At 55.5% G+C, this 15,179-nt stretch overlaps 3 protein-coding genes and 1 pseudogene across 5 annotated transcripts; 2 read left to right on the plus strand and 2 right to left on the minus strand.

Moving 5' to 3' along the window:
• The first annotated feature begins 31 nt into the window (after window positions 1-31).
• On the plus strand, window positions 32-6,549 carry DHPS (deoxyhypusine synthase). Of its 2 annotated transcripts, none has more exons than XM_010361657.2 (9): window positions 32-361; window positions 1,588-1,752; window positions 1,991-2,112; window positions 2,194-2,290; window positions 2,369-2,455; window positions 4,888-4,993; window positions 5,073-5,176; window positions 6,127-6,252; window positions 6,335-6,549. In XM_010361657.2, exons 1-9 carry the CDS (start codon window positions 155-157, stop codon window positions 6,428-6,430), a joined length of 1,110 nt encoding a protein of 369 aa, XP_010359959.2. In that variant the 5' UTR covers window positions 32-154; the 3' UTR covers window positions 6,431-6,549. The 2 variants fall into 2 exon arrangements, with proteins under 2 accessions (XP_010359959.2, XP_030792665.1); XM_030936805.1 differs by having other exon boundaries at window positions 38-361; window positions 1,588-1,717.
• WDR83 (WD repeat domain 83) lies at window positions 6,436-13,400 on the minus strand. The gene is made up of 9 exons (XM_010361656.2): window positions 13,204-13,400; window positions 13,000-13,120; window positions 12,812-12,917; window positions 12,478-12,526; window positions 12,269-12,395; window positions 9,358-9,425; window positions 9,156-9,264; window positions 8,957-9,071; window positions 6,436-6,744 (listed from the first exon to the last, which is right to left on the minus strand). Exons 1-9 carry the CDS (start codon window positions 13,304-13,306, stop codon window positions 6,595-6,597), a joined length of 948 nt encoding a protein of 315 aa, XP_010359958.1. The 5' UTR covers window positions 13,307-13,400; the 3' UTR covers window positions 6,436-6,594.
• Window positions 10,589-11,496, minus strand: LOC115899236 (annotated as a pseudogene). Its single transcript, XR_004058945.1, has one exon. The product of XR_004058945.1 is annotated as a probable peptidyl-tRNA hydrolase pseudogene (transcript).
• Window positions 13,401-13,468: 68 nt separating the features above from the next.
• WDR83OS (WD repeat domain 83 opposite strand) lies at window positions 13,469-15,021 on the plus strand. Its single transcript, XM_010361653.2, has 4 exons — window positions 13,469-13,744; window positions 13,869-13,974; window positions 14,477-14,574; window positions 14,669-15,021. Exons 1-4 carry the CDS (start codon window positions 13,695-13,697, stop codon window positions 14,733-14,735), a joined length of 321 nt encoding a protein of 106 aa, XP_010359955.1. The 5' UTR covers window positions 13,469-13,694; the 3' UTR covers window positions 14,736-15,021.
• Window positions 15,022-15,179: the final 158 nt, after the last annotated feature.

Genomic DNA, 15,179 nt, shown 5'->3' on the forward strand with positions numbered 1-15,179 from the left:
GTCACGTGATAAACCAACTTCCGGTCTTTCTCCCAAAGCGCTTTCCCTACTTCCTGTGCTCCTGCGAGACGCGCGCGTCGGGGATTAACGCGTTTCTGGGCCGCCGTAAGCCCGGCCTAGGGGCAGCTCTGACTCGAGAGCCGGCTACAGGCGCATGGAAGGTTCCCCGGAACGGGAGGCGCCAGCTGCGGCGCTGGCCGCCGTGCTAAAGCACAGCTCGACGTTGCCGCCCGAAAGCACCCAGGTCCGGGGCTACGACTTCACCCGCGGTGTGGATTACTGCGCGCTGCTGAAAGCCTTCGGCACCACCGGCTTCCAGGCCACCAACTTCGGGCGCGCTGTACAGCAAGTCAATGCCATGGTGAGGACGGGGGCGGGACTTCTAGGGACGCGGAGGGGCGTGGCTTGTAGAACCAGTGCGGTACTAGACGGGGGCAGGGCTTCCAGTGGAGGGGATATGTCTTTTATTTGAGCGGCCCAATAGTTGGAGGAAGGCGGGACCTATTCTGGGCGGGAGTTTTTGTCCTGGGAAGGGGATTTTTCACTCTAGTAGTTACATGCTAGTAAGGTAGCCCGAGGAGGCAAGGAGTGATTCTCGGTGTGGGAGCGGGTTCCAGGTAAATTTAAAGCTTTCTGGAATAGGCGGAGCCTGGGGCTAGACAAGTTAAGGGAGAATTTGGGAGGAGGAGCCTAGGTCTGGGCGGTGCTTGAATTTAGATTTGCTTTTCCCAGCGGGGAAGGGACCGGATCTGAAAGGAGATGCTCTCTGATTCCTAAAAAGGTGGGGGCTGGCCGGGCGCGGTGGCTTATGCCTATAATCCCAGCATTTTGGGAAGCTGAGGCGGGTAGATCACTAGATCAGGCGTTCGAGACCAGCCTGGCCAACATAGTGAAACCCTGTCTCTGCTAAAATTCAAAAACTTAGCCGGGCATGGTGATGCGCGCCTGTAGTCCCAGCTACTCCCGAGGCCGAGGCAGGAGAATCGCTTGAACCCGGGAGGCGGAGGTTGCAGCGAGATCGCGCCACTGCAATCCAGTCTGGTGACAGAGCGATACTCTGTCTCAAAAGAGAGAAAAAAAAAAAAAGGCCGGGCACGGTGGCTCACGCCTGTAATCTCAGCATTTTGGGAGGCTGAGGCGGGCGGATCACCTGAGGTCGGGAGTTCGAGACCAGCCTAACCAACATGGAGAAACCCCGTCTCTACTAAAAATACAAAATTAGCCGGGCATGGTGGTGCATACTTGTAATCTCAGCTACTCGGGAGGCTGAGGCAGGAGAATTGCTTGAACCTGGGAGACGGAGGTTGCGGTGAGCCGAAATTGTGCCATTGCACTCTAACCTGGGCAACAAGAGTGAAACTCTGCCTAAAAAAAAAGGGGTGGGGGCAAATCCTTAACGCGTGTCCTGAGATCTGGTCTGGGAAGGGGCAGAGTTTGCACAGGAGATGTACCTTGGTCCCCTGTAGAACTGGTCCTGTATCCCTGAGTGTGCAGGGCCTGGGGTGAAATCTGTTTCTGGAGCCCACCTGGAGTCCTGGGTCTAGGATTTAACGCCAGTGCTTAACTCGACCTGGCCTTTACTCCCAGATCGAGAAGAAGCTGGAACCGCTGTCACAGGATGAAGACCAGCATGCAGACCTGACCCAGAGCTGCCGCCCACTTACCGGCTGCACCATTTTCCTGGGATATACATCCAACCTCATCAGTTCAGGCATCCGTGAGACCATTCGCTACCTTGTGCAGCACAACATGGTGGGGAGCTGGTGGGGCCGTGGCCTTGGCCCCTGGGTCAATGGGCGATGCAGTTATTGATCGTTTAAGTGAGATGGGGAGATAGGGGTCTATTATAAGCAGAGGAACAGAATCAAGTTTTGTTTTGTAGCAGAGCTCCCTCGTAGGAGTCACTGGACAAGGATGAGGTTAGAAGTCCTGCCCAGAATGAGGGCCGGGGCTTCCTTCTTGGGCCAACTTCGCTGCCCTGTGGCTATAGGTGGACGTATTGGTGACCACAGCTGGCGGCGTGGAGGAGGACCTCATCAAGTGCCTGGCGCCCACATACTTGGGCGAGTTTAGCCTCAGGGGGAAGGAGCTCCGGGAGAACGGGATCAATAGGTGAGAACCCTGAGTGGTGCTGGGCAGGGGAGCTGGACCAAGGGTCCTGGGGCCTGATGCCCAAATGCTTCCTTTCCTCAGGATCGGAAACCTGCTGGTGCCCAATGACAATTACTGCAAGTTTGAGGACTGGCTGATGCCCATTCTGGACCAGATGGTGCTGGAGCAAAACACAGAGGTGGGGCTGGGGCAACCTGGAGGGGCCAGTCAGTGGGAGTCAGGGGAAGCATGGCCTGAAGCTCACATCCTCTCCTAGGGTGTAAAGTGGACGCCTTCTAAGATGATCGCCCGGCTGGGCAAGGAGATCAACAACCCAGAGTCCGTGTATTACTGGGCCCAGAAGGTGAGGACCTAAGCGGGGGCAAAGTAGCCAGACTTTGACATGTGTTATTTCATCTTTCCAGCCACCTGGGAATTCACCACTGTTATTCTCAGCATCCTCATGCTTAGATGAGGAGACTGAAACACAGGCATGGTAATTTTTTTTTTTTTTTTTTGAGACAGGATCTGGCTCTGTCACCTAGGCTGGAATGCAGTGATGTGATCACAGCTCACTGTAGCCTCAACCTGGGGCCAAGCAGTCCTCCCACCTCAGCCTCTCGAGTAGCTGGGACCACAGGCACATGCCACCATGACCAGCTAATTTTAAAATTGTTTTGTAGAGATGGGGGGGTCTCCCTATGTTGCCCAGGCTGGTCTTGAACTCCTGGCCTCAGGCAGTCCTCCCACCTTGGCCTCCCAAAGTGCTGGGATTAGAGGCATGAGCCACTGTGCCTGGCCAGGCTAGGTAATTTTGTCCCAAGTCACACAGATAACTAGTGAGGGCTCAGCATCCTTATGCTCCTCCCAGACTATCTCTGGAACAGTAGGGGCAGGACTTAGCAACTCCCCTGGGGCCTGGCTCAGGGTCCCACACTCCCAGAGGCTATAAAATAAGAGCTACCCACTCCCTTTAATTAGAGAATCAGAATCTGGAAGAAAAAAAAAAAAAAAAAGGCTGCCTACCCTTTTTTTTTTTTTTTGAGATGGAGTCTCGCTTTGTTGCCCAGGCTGGAGTGCAGTGGCGATCTCGGCTCACTGCAAGCTCCGCCTCCCTGGTTCATGCCATTCTCCTGCCTCAGCCTCCCAAGTAGCTGGGACTACAGGCGCCCGCCGACACGCCCAGCTAATCTTTTGTATTTTCAGTAGAGACGGCGTTTCACTGTGTTAGCCAGGCTGGTCTTGATCTCCTGACCTCGTGATCCGCCCACCTCGGCCTCCCAAAGTGCTGGGATTAAAGGCGTGAGTCACTGTGCCCGGCCCTCTTTTTTTTTTTTGAGACAGTCTTACTCTGTCACCCAAGCTGGAGTGCAATGGTGTGATTTCAGCTCACTGCAACCTCCGCCTCCCAGGTTCAAGTGATTCTCCCACCTCAGTCTACTGAGTAGCGGGGATTACATGCGCCCACCATCATGCCCAGCTAATTTTTGTATTTTTGTACAGATGGGGGGATTCACCATGTTGGCCAGGCTGGTCTTGAACTCCTGACCTCAAGTGATCCGCCCTCCTTGGCCTCCCAAAGTGCTGGGATTACAGGTGTGAGCTACCACACCCAGCCTACCCACTCTTTCTTTTTTACAAGACAGGGTCTCACTCTGTTGCCCAGGCAGGAGTGCAGTGGCACAATAATGACTCACTGCTGTCTTGAGCTTCTGGGCTCAATCGATTCTCCTGCCTCAGCCTCTGGAGTAGCTGGGACTATAGGTGCTTGCCACCATGCCTGGCTAATTTTTTTTGTAGAGATGGGGACTCACCATGTTGCACAAGCTGGCTCTTTTTTTTTTTTTTTTTTTTTTTGAGACAGAGTTTCACTCTTGTTACCCAGGCTGGAGTTCAATGGTGCAATCTTGGCTCATAGCAACCTCTACTTCCTGGGTTCAGGCGATTCTCCTGCTTCAGCCTCCCAAGTTCCCAAGTAGCTGGGATTACAGGCATGTGCCACCACGCCTGGATAATTTTGTATTTTTTGTAGAGACAGGGTTTCTCCATGTTGGTCAGGCTGGTCTCGAGCTCCCAACCTCAGGCGATCCAACCGCCTCGGCCACCCAAAGTGCTGGGATTATAGGCGCAAGTCATCGCGCCCAGCCACAAGCTGGCTCTTTAAAAAAGAGATAGAGGGCCAGGCACAGTGGCTCATGCTTGTAATCCCAGTACTTTGGGAGGCCGAAGTGGATGGATCACCTGAAGTCAGGAGTTCAAGACCAGCCTGGCCAACATGGTGAAACCCCTTCTCTACTAAAAAAAAAAAAAAAAAAAAAAAGCAAATTAGCTGGGCGTGGTGGCACATGCCTGTAATTCGAGCTACTCGGGAGGCTGAAGCAGGGGAATCCCTGGAACCCAGGAGGCAGAGGTTGCAGTAAGCCAAGATTGTGCTATTGCACTCCAGCTAGGGCAACGAGTGAAACTCCATCTCAGGAAAAAAAAAAAAAAAAAAGAGAGAGAGAAAGAAACAGCTCAGCAAGCTAATAGGCGAGTTCTTTATGTGCCGGGCACTATCCTAAGTGTTTTCTGTGGGTTTTCTCATATAGGCCTCATCTGTGAGAGGTGTCCTAAGTGTTTTCTGTGGGTTTTCTCATATAGGCCTCATCTGTGAGAGGTGTTACTGTTATGCTTATTTTATAATTGAGGAAACAGTCCTAGATAAATTAGGCACCCCGCCCACAGTCAGATAGTGATGCAGGTGGCATGGGGACAAGGCTCTGAGCTCCAGCCACTGTCCTGTCATGTTCTCTGCAGAACCACATCCCTGTGTTTAGTCCCGCACTTACAGACGGCTCGCTGGGTGACATGATCTTCTTCCATTCCTATAAGCACCCGGGCCTGGTCCTGGACATCGTTGAGGGTAAGGTGCTGGGGCCACAGAGGAGATGGGGAGGAGGGCCGGCTGAGTCCAAGGCCTGACTTCGACCCTCTTCCCCCAGACCTGAGGCTCATCAACACGCAGGCCATCTTTGCCAAGGGCACTGGGATGATCATTCTGGGCGGGGGCGTGGTCAAGCACCACATCGCCAATGCCAACCTCATGGTGAGTGGGGGTGCTGTGTGCTAGGCCTATGCCATGCGCTGGGGAGACAGCATGAACTAGACAAACCAGGATCCCTGCTCCCCTGGGACTGATGTTCTAGTAGGGGAGATAGCAAACAAGTGACACCCATGTCGGGGCAGTCATTGCTACGGAGAATACTAGATGATGGGATAAGAGAAAGGGGTTCTGTCCAACAAGGGGTTTTGGAAGGAGGCTTCTGGAAGTATGAGCTGGGAGCAGGGGTTTGGGGAGGCATCTCTCAGGAGCCATGTAGTTGTCTCCTGTGCCAGGAGTTGCAGCTGCTGTGGTAGGATTGAGCTTCTGGATTGCAAAGTTCCCAAGAGAGGGAACAGCCAGTGCAAAGGCTCTGGGGTGCCTGAAGTAATCCAGGAACAGCTGGGAACCTGGAGAGGGGAAAGTGGAGTGGTGAGGGCCAGGAGGTGATGCGGCGAGGTGCCACAGGCAGTCTGCTGGGTCCTGAGGGCTGAGGCGCAGCTTTGGTCTTTGCCCTGAGGGAGGTGGGAGAGGACTTGCCTCGGGTTCCCATGCTCCCCCTGGTGGCCATGTGGTGAACAGATGGTGGCAGGTGAGTGAGAACTCCAGTCTAGGACGGTGGTGACCATGCAGGGATCAGGATGGGCACCGTGGAGGCGGAAGGTGGTTGGATTTGGAGGGCTTCTGAGGATACAGTTGCTGGCAGCTCCTGCCTTGCTGATGGGGCAGGGTTGTTGACACCTGGCTGCTGGGTCTGGGGAAACATGGGCCGTTGTTGCCCAGCAGCTCTAGTGACCCCAGACATTGATAGGGGCCCTGTCTGGGAGCAAGGGTCTGCACAGGGCTTCCTTCATCTGGGACACACCTCTCAGCCTGTTTGGCTATGGTGTCCTCCCTCTGTGTCTGTCTCCTGTGACTGGCTGGCTGGGCCCGCCGTGCCCCTCCTCTCCCCACAGCGGAACGGGGCCGACTATGCTGTCTACATCAACACAGCCCAGGAGTTTGATGGCTCCGACTCGGGTGCCCGACCAGACGAGGCTGTCTCCTGGGGCAAGATCCGGGTGGATGCACAGCCTGTCAAGGTAAGGGCTGACTGGGTGGGGCACAGGGTCTTCGGGACCTTGGGCGTGGGTCCCATGGCTTACCCAGGTTCCCCCCACCCAGGTCTATGCCGACGCTTCCCTGGTCTTCCCCCTGCTCGTGGCTGAAACCTTTGCCCAGAAGATAGATGCCTTCATGCATGAGAAGAACGAGGACTGAGCAGCTGCTGTCCCAGGAAGGTCTTACCCCTCCTCTATTTATTAATTCACAGACCCAGCCCCTCCCCTACTTTTTGGTCAGCCACGTCTCTAGAATAAAATGGTCTCTGCAGTCCTTCCGCATCTGTGTCTTGGTCCTTGGTCCTGTTGGTGGGTCCCCTGGCTTCAGCCTGCTCCATCCTCTGCCTCATAGGCCTCTTCCCGCCAGCACTGGATGCTGCCCCCCAGGGCGGTCAGCAGGCAGGGCTCCGTGGGATGGTAGGCCAGCGACTGCACCACGCCACGACCCACAGGCAGGGCCAGAGCCAGGACACCCTATGGAGCGAGGGGTAGGGAGTGGTTATTTGTGGCTGGGCTGTCCCCTCGTTCCTGAGGTCCCTGGGCACCCCCCATCTCAGTCCTGCCTGAAGCTCTCAGTCACCTCTCGCCTGACCTTCAGCCACCTGCCTCTAATTGCCTCCTGGACACTGCAAAATGAACCTACCCCAGACTGAGCCCCTCAGTAGCTCTGTCCTACCAGGTGTTCAGGCGGCATGTCTTGGGAGCCTCTTTTATTGACTTTTCATCTTTTAAAATAACAGAGATGGGGTCTTACCATGTTGACCAGGCTGGTCTCAAACTCCTGGCCTCAAGTGATCCTCCTGCCTTGGCCTCCCAAAGTGCTGGGATTACAGGTGTGAGCCACCACGCCTGGCTTTGGGAGCCTTTTTCTTTTCTTTTTTTTTTGAGACAGAGTCTCGCTCTGTTGACAGGCTGGAGTGCAGTGGTGCGATCTTGGCTCACTGCAACCTCCAACTCCCTGGTTCAAGGGGTTCTCCTGCCTCAGCCTCCCGAGTAACTGGGATTACAGGCACACATAACCATGCCCAGCTAATTTTTGTATTTTTAGTGCAGACGGGGTTTCACCATGTTAGCCAGGATGATCTCTATCTCCTGACCTCGTGATCCACCCCCCTCGGCCTCCCAAAGTGCTGGGATTACAGGCGTGAGCCACTGCTCCTGGCCGGGAGTCTTTTTCTTGTACCACACATTCCTCCATCAGTCATTCCTCTTGGCTCTGCTTCTAGACCGTGTCCAGAGACCGCTGATATTCTGCCACTACCATGCTTGGAGCATGCCTTGCTCGCAGCTTGCGTGTTCCCTGCCACAAGCTGGGCTCCATCCTGTCCACTTGGCAGCGCCAAGGATCCCCACTTCCCCTGGTCACAACCAATGCAAACAGTTCCTCCAGCAAGCCATGGTTCCTCTTTCCACCTTGAAAATGTCCCTTGATGTGCCTGCCCTCCAATGCAACTTCTGTTCTACTGGGCCCACAAGAAATAGGTGGAACATTTTTGTTATCTTAGTTCCTAAAGCAAGAGCTTGTCTGCCAAGTCTCCAGGGGCCTCCGGTTCCCTCCATCCTCTTCTGGGCCTTAGTTCCCCTGGCCAAGCCCAGTGCTGATGTCTCCTTGGCCGAGATTCCCCCAGTTCTGACCCCACTACACCAGGATGGTCTATTTCTGGCCTAACTCCCCGCCAGGCTGGGACATGTCAAGGACAGGGCTCAGGGCTTGAAAACATGCACAGGGATGCGCAGATGTCGCTCCAGTTTCTTGAATGACTACAGCGCTATCTCACCCAGGGTTAGACATGGCTGTCGGCTCCCCCTTGCCCAGGGGTCAGTGCCAGTTGCTCGGCCTGGCATCTGTGGCCCAGCCTGACCTGGATCTTGCCGCATCTGCCTCCACCCTGAAGCCTTTGTTTCCTGACTGACGCATGCACTGGCCACACCTCTATACCATAACATATGCTGTTCCCTTTGCCTGGAATGCCCTTCCTGCCTCACCTTCTCATCTAGCCCAAGCTGGGCGCGGTGGCTCAGGCCTGTAATCCCAGCACTTTGGGAGGCCGAGGCGGGTGGATCACTTGAGGTCAGGAGTTTGAGACCAGCCTGGCCAACATAGTGAAACCCTGTCTGTACTAAAAATACAAAAATTAGCCAGGTGTGGTGGTGGGGGCCTGTAATCCCAGCTACTCGGGAGGCTGAGACATGAGAATCACCTGAACCCTGGGGGGCAGAGGTTGCAGTGAGCTGAGATGGCGCCACCACATTCCAGCCTGGGCAACAGCATGAGACTCCATCTCAAAAAAAGAAAAAAGGGCTAGGCGTGGTGGCTCAGGCCTGTAATCCCAGCACTTTGGGAGGCTAAAGTGGGCGGATCATGAGGTCAGGAGTTCAAGACCAGCCTGACCAACATGATGAAACCCTATCTCTACTAAAAATACAAAAATTAGCTGGGCATGGTGGCATGCACCTACAATCCCAACTACTCAGAAGGCTGAGGCAGACGAATCGCTTGAATTTGGGAGGCGGAGTTTATAGTGAGCCAAGATCGCGCCACTGCACTCTAGCCTGGGCGACAGAGCAAGACTTGTCTCAAAAAAGAAAAAAGAAGATCCTAGCCTTTAGGCCCTGGAGTGACTGAGGTAAGGACAGGGCTGAGACGGGGCAAGCTATGTATGAAGTAGGGCTGGGGGCACCTCACCTCCACCAGGTCCCAGAAGAACACCTTCCCGTCCTCAGAGCAGCTGACCACATGTGTGTCACGCTCGCTTAGGCAGCAGTCCAGCTTGTACTCCTGGTTCTTATGGCCCTTGTACCTAAGGGTGGACAGGATCGGGGGGCTTGGTCCTCTCCAGAGGTGGGAGAGGAGGGAAGGGATCCCCACCACCACAAGGACTCACTCGCCCAGCAGCTCCCCTGTGTCTTTGTCCAGGAGTCGCAATGTGGAGTCCAGACTGGACACCAGGGTGCACTGCCCATCCCGGCTGAAGCAGGTGCAGGTGATGGGGCCTTGGGGGAGGGACGGATAGGTGAGTGAGGCTGGGGTGCCCCTGGCTGGCCCCCCATCTTCCCTGCCTGTCCCACATCCCCGGCCACACTCACTGCCGACGTAGTCTGAGAAGAGCTGGCCCATCCTCAGGTCATAGCGTCTCATGCGGCCGTCCACGGAGCTGCAGGAGAGGGTAGATCCAGCGGAAGCCTTGACTAGGCTCCATGGCTCCAGGCAGCCCTGTGCCTTCCCAGACCGCTGGGCCTGCTCTTCCAGTGCACAGGAGTGGAATTCTGAAGCTCTGGCCTTGAGACTCAGGCCCTGGGCCAATCAGGTCCTACTCCATCGTTTCCAAGACCCACAACCCCTTTCCAAACCCTTGGAGTCCTTCCGATTCTCCCTTTTCTTTTTCTTTTTTTTTTTGAGAGAGTTTTGCTCTTGTTGCCCAGGCTGGAGTGCAATGGCCTGATCTTGGCTCACCGCAACCTCCGCCTCCTAGGTTCAAACGATTCTCCTGCCTCAGCCTCCTGAGTAGATGGGATTACAGGCATGCGCCACCATGCCCTGCTAATTTTGTATTTTTAGTAGAGACAGGGTTTCTCCATGTTGGTCAGGCTGGTGTTGAACTCCCGACCTCAGGTGATCCGCCCACCTTAGCCTCCCAAAGTGCTGGGATTACAGGCGTGAGCCACCCCACCTGGCCCAATTCCCCCTTCTCCTGTATTCTCCAGCTCCTCCTCCTCAGTACTCAGTCCCACCACTTTCCCCACTACCCAGCACCACCATCTAGACTGCTCCGGTCTCCCTGCACCCCCACAGCCACCAGAGGGAGCACTGTACTTTTCAAAGTACAGTTGATCCATGAACAACACGGTTTAAACTGAAAGTCCACTTATATGTGGATTTTCTTCTGCCTCTATCAGCCCTGAGACACCAAGACCAACCCCTCCTCTTCCTCCTCCTCCGCCTTCTCAATGTGAAGATCTTTATGATGATCTCTTCACTTCCACTTAATGAATAGAAAATATATTTTTTCGGCCGGGCGCGGTGGCTCACGCCTGTAATTCCAACACTTTGGGAGGTTGAGGCGGGCGGATCACAAGGTCAAGAGATGGAGACCCTCCTGGCCAACATGGTGAAACCCCGTCTCTACTAAAAATACAAAAATTAGCCATGTGTGGTGGCGTATGCCTGTAGTCCCAGCTACTCAGGAGGCTGAGGCAGGAGAATGGCGTGAACCCGGGAGTTGGAGGTTGCAGTGAGCCAAGATCACGTCGCTGCACTCCAGCCTGGCGACAGAGACTCTGTCTTTAAAAAAAAAAAAAAAAAATTCTTCTCTATGATTTTTTTTTTTTTTTTTTTTTCCAGTCACAGTCACCCCCACTTTAATCCGCAGGCAGCCTGCAACAGTCTACAGGACAGTTGTATAAAAAGTAGATACCAAGGCTGGCATGGCAGCTCTGTGGCCCTGGCTGGGTTGGTGGGTACTACAGTCAGGCGGGCAGCCATGGCCACTGGTGTCACGGCCCCAATGAGGGCCCCTGGCTTCGCTCACGAATGTGGTCCAAGATCAGGTCGGTGGCTCGATCCAGCAACAGAGGCAGCAGCTCCTGCTCAGCAGGGGAGAAGCAGCCCAGCACATGGGCCTGTACCGCCTCAGGGTGTGTCGGGCGCCCGATGCCCACCCGCAGCCTTGGCATTGCATTGGAGTTGAGGCAGCTAATGCAGGAACGGACTCCATTGTGGCCCCTGGCACTGCCCCCCAGCTTCAGAGCCAGTCTCCCCAGGGGCTTGTCCAGCTCATCATGCACCAGGTAGACTTCCTCGGCAGTCAGCCCAAACAGCTCCGCAGCCCGGGCCACGCTGCGCCCGTTGGCGTTCATAAGCCGCCGTGGCCAGAGCAGGACCAGTTGGGCATCCCCCAGCGGGGCCAGGGCGAGGTCGGCGGCACAGTGCCGGTCGCGCGTCCAACTCTCCGCCACACCCAGCCGCCGCGCCAGCTGCTCCAGCACCGCCATGCCTACGCTGTGTCGCGTGCCGGGCAGTCCGGGATTCCCCAGGCCAGCCACCATCCACCGCTTCCCCGGGGGCCGAGGCTCCAAAACGCATCGGCTCATGGCTCGACTCAGCCACTGTCGGGCCTATGATTATTTTTATGTATGTATTTATTTATTTTTGAGACGAAGTCTCACTCTGCTGCCCAGGCTGGAGTGTAGTGGTGCAATCTTGGCTCACTGCAAGCTCTGCCTCCCGGGTTCATGCCATTCTCCTGCCTCAGCCTCCCAAGTAGCTGGGATTACAGGCACCTGCCACTACGCCCAGCTAATTATTTGAATTTTTAGTAGACACAGGGTTTCACCGTGTTAGCCAGAATGGTCTCTATCTCCTGACCTCAGGATCCGCCCACCTCAGCCTCCCAAAGTGTTGGGATTACAGGCATGAGCCACCGCACCCAGTCTATTTTTATTTATTTTTAAAAATCGTTTCATTTTACCTATTTTTTTTTTTTTTTTTTTGAGACAGAGTCTCACTCTGTCGCCCAGGCTGGAGTGCAGTGGCACAGTCTCGGCTCATTGCAACCTCCAACTCCCCAGTTCAGGCGATTCTCCTGCCTCAGTCTCCCAAGTAGCTGGGATTACAGGCTCCTATCACCACACCCGGCTAATTTTTGTATTTTTAGTAGAGACGGGATTTCACCATGTTGGCCAGGCTGGTCTCAAACTCCTGACCTCAAGTGATCTGCCCTCCTCGGCCTCCCAAAGTGCTGGAATTATAGGTGTGAACCACCCTGCCCAGCTTGATTATTATTTTATTTTTTAGACAGTCTCACTTTCACCCAGCATGGAGTGCAGTGGTCCCTTGAACTCTTGGGCTCAAGTGATCCTTCCACCTCGGCCTCCCAAGTAGCTGAGACTACAGCTGTGTGCCACTGTGCCCAGCTGAGAGTAGGTTTTAATCTGAGCATGGGGGCAGCTATGATTCCCAGTAGCACCTTGGCTGAGACCAGGTCCTGGCTCCACTCACCCTGCCAGGACCTCGTGGTCTGACACCTTCACACTGGACACGCCATCTCTGGCCTCATCCAGCGTCTGCACTGGCTCAGGCCTCCGTGAGCGGCAATCCCAACAGCGGATACTGGAATCAATAGAGCCTGTGAGGCCAGCATGATGGTGAGGTCAGGTTTGGAGGGGAAGGGCAGTATCCTGGAACCCCCTGTGAGGCCCCAGACTCACCGGACAGGATAACTGTGGCCTCTTCATTAAACTGCACCGTGTTCACCTTCTGAGAAAGTTATTGCCACTCAGAGGAGGCTGGACTTTGGAGGACTGGGATAAAGGCAGGGTTCCCAGTGTCGGTTAAAGCAAGGGCAAAGGCTAGAAGGGGAGGTGAAAGGTTTTGGGGGAACAGCAAGGACAGGGGTTGGTGACTGCCTAGCCTGGCATGCGGAGCGGGGGATCGTCATCTGGGGAAGGGATCCTTACAGTGTAATGGGGGTGGCCTTATCACCACCTATGCGCTAATACGGGTCCCCTCCGCTCGAATGAGGGTCTCCAGGCTTTCACTCACCCCTGCATGGCCCCGGAATTTGCGCATGACCTGCCCTGATGCCACATCCCACAGAACCACCGCCTTGTCCCCGCCGCCAGAGCAGAGACTGCTGTTGTCAAAGGAGCTGGAGTAGAGGAGGAGGAAGATCAGCATCGACCTCGGATCCCAGCCTCAGCGCTCCCATCTCAGCCTGGCCCCCGGCTCACCTGGCCGCATCCAGCACCTCGTAGCCGTGGCCGCTGTACGTCCGCAGCAGCGTCCCCCGAAGCGGGTTCCACAGCTTCAGGGTCTTGTCACTGCCGCAAGTCAGGCAGTAATTGCCATCCACTGGGGAACACCAGGCGGGGGTTACTGGGCCGCCGACCTCAGGAGGCGGGAGGGGGACCCGGAATGAAGACTAAGGCGCTCACCATTAAATCGTACAGCTCGCACCGCCCCTTGCCCGCAGTCCAGCGTCTTCAACCGTTTCTGCGGCAGCTCCGGAGGCCGCGGCTTTGGCTCAGGGAAAGCCATGGTCCCAGGATCCCTTCCTCGCCGCCTTAAATCGGTCTGTATGGAAGATTGCGCGCCTTTTGAAACCCACGCTTGAGTGTAACCTTATTATTATTCTTCCTGACCTACTTCCTGCTTATCACTTCCGGGTTCATCATTTTGGCATTTGGGTGCTCGTGTTGGAACTATTGAAGCCCGCTTTCAGGTTCTTTTCCCCATTTCCCCTTTGCAAGGAAGACTTCTGGCTTCTTTTAAATCTTCGTTCTCTGGGTAGGAGGAGTCCAAGCCTCTGTCATGAGGAACGGAAATGTGAGGGCCTCGGGTGTTACTCTAAAATCCGCCCTCAGCTTGCACGCCGGAAGCTGCAATTTCTGCAGCGGAAGAGGCGTGACCTGGCCTTCGACTCGCTATGTCTACTAACAATATGTCGGACCCACGGAGGCCGAACAAAGTGCTGAGGTGAGGACGCCAGCGTCGTGGCCACGGGTTCGGGTTGTGGGTGTGGATCGGGGCCCTGGGAAGCGTCTGTCTATCCCGGGGGCAGGCAGGACCTGAGCGCCCCTGACCCTCGAGGCTGTCGCAGGTACAAGCCCCCACCGAGCGAATGTAACCCGGCCTTGGACGACCCGACGCCGGACTACATGAACCTGCTGGGCATGATCTTCAGCATGTGCGGCCTCATGCTTAAGGTGGGCGGGGTTGAGCTTCTATGGGTGTAGTTGGACCTGAGAACGAGGCCCGGGGGCGGGTTTGGAATGAAGCGGGGCGTCTTGTCATTGCTGATGGGGCGGGACCTGAGATCGGCCGGGAGTGGGGCTGGGATGACGCTGGGCCAAGAAAGCTCCAGTCTTTGGTGAAGTCAAGGATTCGGGTCAGGGCGGGGATGTGGCAGATTGGTCTGCGGGTGGGGCCAGGCTTTGAAGCAACTTGGAGGGGACTCTGGAAAAAGGGCAGGGTCTTAAGCATGTGAGATGTCAGAGTCTTGGCCCTGAGAGACGCAGTCCAGGCAGTAGGACTAGAAACCATGTATCTGGAGTATGCCATGAGCAGGTGGGACTGAGGAGTTCCGGGGGGCAAGGTCCCAGCTGCATCAGATGGAATCAGTGGGCATGAGCTGGTGTCTGGAAAGGTGGCTTCCGGACTCATTGTTGTGCCTTTCACTGACCTGCCCACCCACCTACCTTTCCCCAGCTGAAGTGGTGTGCTTGGGTCGCTGTCTACTGCTCCTTCATCAGCTTTGCCAACTCTCGGAGCTCGGAGGACACGAAGCAAATGATGAGTAGCTTCATGTGAGACTTGGCCTAGAGAACGAGTGACTCTTGAGTAAGGGGTGGGGGGACTCCAGCCTGCCCATCCTGGACTGACACCTCTCTCCTGTCTCAGGCTGTCCATCTCTGCCGTGGTGATGTCCTATCTGCAGAATCCACAGCCCATGACGCCCCCGTGGTGATATCAGTCTAGAAAGGTCACATTTTGGACCCTGTTTATCCACCAGGCCTGGGCTTTGGCTGCTCAACCTGCTGCCCTCAGCTGCCATCCTGGACTTCCCTGAATGAGGCCGTCTCAGTGCCTCCAGCTGGATGGAGGGAACCTGGCCCTTTCCTAGGGAACACCCTAGGCTTACCCCCCTGCCTCCCTTCCCCTGCCTGCTGCTGGGGGAGATGCTGTCCATGTTCTAAGGGTATTCATTTGCTTTCTTGTTGTCGCCTGTTAATAATAAAGTTTTTCACTCTGGCTGTCAACCTCTTCTGTTCACTGGGCGGGCGTTCCTTCTAGCTGGGGGGAAGGGCTCTAGCTCCATAGGCCTGGTGTGAAGCCCCAGTCTGGAGACTTCTGGCTGTTCGCTTGCTTACTTTATAAACCTTGTGTCTTAAGTCAGGTGCTAGGGACAAGA

The sequence above is a fragment of the Rhinopithecus roxellana genome, chromosome 8, assembly GCF_007565055.1.
Source record: "Rhinopithecus roxellana isolate Shanxi Qingling chromosome 8, ASM756505v1, whole genome shotgun sequence".
In the NCBI taxonomy this organism is placed as follows: domain Eukaryota; kingdom Metazoa; phylum Chordata; class Mammalia; order Primates; family Cercopithecidae; genus Rhinopithecus; species Rhinopithecus roxellana.

Excerpts from the sequence above, each read along its gene's own strand:
- DHPS (XM_010361657.2), top strand. The coding sequence starts at position 155 with ATGGAAGGTTCCCCGGAACGGGAGGCGCCAGCTGCGGCGCTGGCCGCC. Across the intron at positions 2,113-2,193 it reads CGGGAGAACGGGATCAATAG|GATCGGAAACCTGCTGGTGC; the intron begins GTGAGAACCCTG and ends TCCTTTCCTCAG. Across the intron at positions 5,177-6,126 it reads TCGCCAATGCCAACCTCATG|CGGAACGGGGCCGACTATGC; the intron begins GTGAGTGGGGGT and ends CTCTCCCCACAG.
- WDR83 (XM_010361656.2), bottom strand. The coding sequence starts at position 13,306 with ATGGCTTTCCCTGAGCCAAAGCCGCGGCCTCCGGAGCTGCCGCAGAAA. Across the intron at positions 9,426-12,268 it reads GACCACGAGGTCCTGGCAGG|CTCCGTGGACGGCCGCATGA; the intron begins GTGAGTGGAGCC and ends CCTCTCCTGCAG. Across the intron at positions 9,265-9,357 it reads CTTCTCAGACTACGTCGGCA|GCCCCATCACCTGCACCTGC; the intron begins GTGAGTGTGGCC and ends CCCTCCCCCAAG.
- WDR83OS (XM_010361653.2), top strand. The coding sequence starts at position 13,695 with ATGTCTACTAACAATATGTCGGACCCACGGAGGCCGAACAAAGTGCTG. Across the intron at positions 13,745-13,868 it reads AGGCCGAACAAAGTGCTGAG|GTACAAGCCCCCACCGAGCG; the intron begins GTGAGGACGCCA and ends AGGCTGTCGCAG. Across the intron at positions 13,975-14,476 it reads TGTGCGGCCTCATGCTTAAG|CTGAAGTGGTGTGCTTGGGT; the intron begins GTGGGCGGGGTT and ends ACCTTTCCCCAG.